The sequence below is a fragment of the Leishmania donovani genome, chromosome 29 (genome assembly GCF_000227135.1).
Source record: "Leishmania donovani BPK282A1 complete genome, chromosome 29".
Classification (NCBI taxonomy): Eukaryota; Euglenozoa; class Kinetoplastea; order Trypanosomatida; family Trypanosomatidae; genus Leishmania; species Leishmania donovani.
The window spans coordinates 436,821-438,961 of record NC_018256.1 but is presented as its reverse complement, the minus strand read 5'-3'; the positions used below and the strand labels follow the sequence as shown (position 1 = coordinate 438,961).

Below are 2,141 nucleotides of genomic sequence, written 5' to 3'. Positions count from 1 at the left end.
TCGGATCAGCGGCCGTCGTAGCCACCGCTTCTAAAAAAGTACGCGCACACACAGAAACTCGCGCTAATACAATAGGTGGCACTACATCAACATCATCAGCCGTCAGTGAGCATCAGCCTTTTCATCCAAAAGAGACCATTCCGTCTTCACACGCGCGCGCGTGCAGCGGGTCATGGCAGATTGCCCCACGCGCACCCGTCTCCCTGCCACGCGTGTGTGCACCGCCTTTTACGGCTCTATAAGCACTCAGACGTACGCGGGCATCCACAAACATCATACCAGTAAACACTTGCGCGCGTCACTGCGTGTGCAATGGAGCAGATTCGCTCCATCTGCTTACTTGCTCACAGCGCTGCTGCGCGCGCGGCTACGAGAGCGGGTGCGCACCGGGGCGGAGGGTGCTAGTTTCATGCGCTTCACTGCTGGTGCGGCCTTCTTCTTCCTCTTGACGGCGCCGCCGGCGCCGCTGCTGAGGCTGCGTACTACCTCGTCCAACTTCTCCTGCAGAAGCTGAAGGACTTCCTGCTTCGAGGGGTCGGCGGCCGCCGGCACGAAGTCCAGCCACACAACTCGATCCGGCAGCACCGTCGTGCCATTGTGGTAGGGGCACGTCTGGATGAGAAAGACGTCGGTCTTCTGCACGAGCTCTTTTGTGAGCAGCACCATGGCGGCCCGCACAGACAGGTACAGCGGCACCGTGTGCTCGTTGTCCTCCATGTTGACATCGATTCCCAGCTCCACAAAGCGCATGGCAACGTCTTCCCAGTTGATCAGGATCGCCCAGTGCAGGTGCGAGTTGCCCTGCTTGTCGGCATAGTCGAGACGTAGCGAACTCTTGCTAGGCACAGTGTCCATCATCAAATCCAGCGCCTCGCGGTTGCGGAACTCCATGGCGCGCATCAAGGGCGTCTCGTCGGCCTTGTCCTTCGCAGTCGGCGAGGCGCCGAGCTGCACGAGGAGTTTGATCATCTCCAGGTACTCTGGGCCCAGTCCCACACACCAGTGAAGGGCAGTTTGGCCCTTGCAGTGCTTCACGTGACTGCCAATCTCGTTGACCTCACGTTCGTCGCACTCATTGAGCAGTGACTCTGGCATCTGCCCACGCTCCTTAGCACCCTCCACCAATGCTACGACAAGGTCCGTCTTATTCGCCATCACCGCCAAATGAATCGGCTTCTGGCCGTGCCATGAGGAGTGCACCTCGCCAACGCTAGCGAGATACTTGGCGGTGTCCACACAGCCAAACTTGCAGGCGAGATGCAGCGCCGTACAGCCGAAGCGGTTCTGGATGGTGGGGCTCACACCCGTCTCAATAAGGCGGCGCACCTCGTCCGTTTGGCCTTTGCGCGCCGCCACGTGAATCTTTTCCATGTTCTCGTCATCTGACTTAATGCGATTCAACTTTGGAAAGTCCGTCATTTGTGCGTCCGCACGGCCAGGGAGGGGAAGGGGGAGAAGACGCCCCAGCAAACGCGCGTGCGTCCGGTTGCGCCTACGTGCTGTGTGTGTGTCTGTGTGAGTATTTCCGTCCAGTCAGCGAGTCGCTGAGTTGGGTCAAAGGCAAGCTGCCAAAAAAAAAAAGAAACGAGAGCGGCGGCCGCAGTGGTTGACGTGGTCGGGGAGGAGATAGATACGAGGCGCGAACCAAAACAGGTTCTTGTGAGGGCGCTCCACACAAAGTGAGAGAGACGATCCTTCGTCACCCAAGGTACCTACAAGATATAATACATGTGTTTGTGCACGTCGACGACGTCAGCCATGGCGGTAGACGTTGCTCACACAGCCCGTGTTGCACAGCAAGGTCAGTCGTCATAAGACCAAGCAAGAGGATGAGAGACGTCTTTCTTCTTGTCGGTATTTCACACCAAAGACGCCCGCTACCAGGGTGAGTATCGGTTTTGACGTCTCACGCCTACCGTCCCCCCCCCGAAAGCATCCAGGGAGGAAGAGGATGGCTGTCCGGTCAACGCTGGCACCGCACCACCTCACCCGCGAGTATGTGCGTGTATGTACGTCAAGGTGCGATTGGAAATGAGGGAGACAAAGAGCCGTGAGAGGGCCCCGTGTTAGGAAAGGACAAAAGAAGTTAACAGACTACGGCAGCTTCAGCCACGTGCTCACTCTCGCGCAGCCGCGCACCC

At 58.2% G+C, this 2,141-nt stretch overlaps 1 protein-coding gene across 1 annotated transcript; it reads right to left on the bottom strand.

The window, feature by feature from the left end:
- Positions 1-336: 336 nt before the first annotated feature.
- On the bottom strand, positions 337-1,419 carry LDBPK_291190 (hypothetical protein, conserved; the record flags this gene model as incomplete). The annotated part of the gene is made up of 1 exon (XM_003862488.1): positions 337-1,419. One exon carries the CDS (start codon positions 1,417-1,419, stop codon positions 337-339), a length of 1,083 nt encoding a protein of 360 aa, XP_003862536.1.
- Positions 1,420-2,141: the final 722 nt, after the last annotated feature.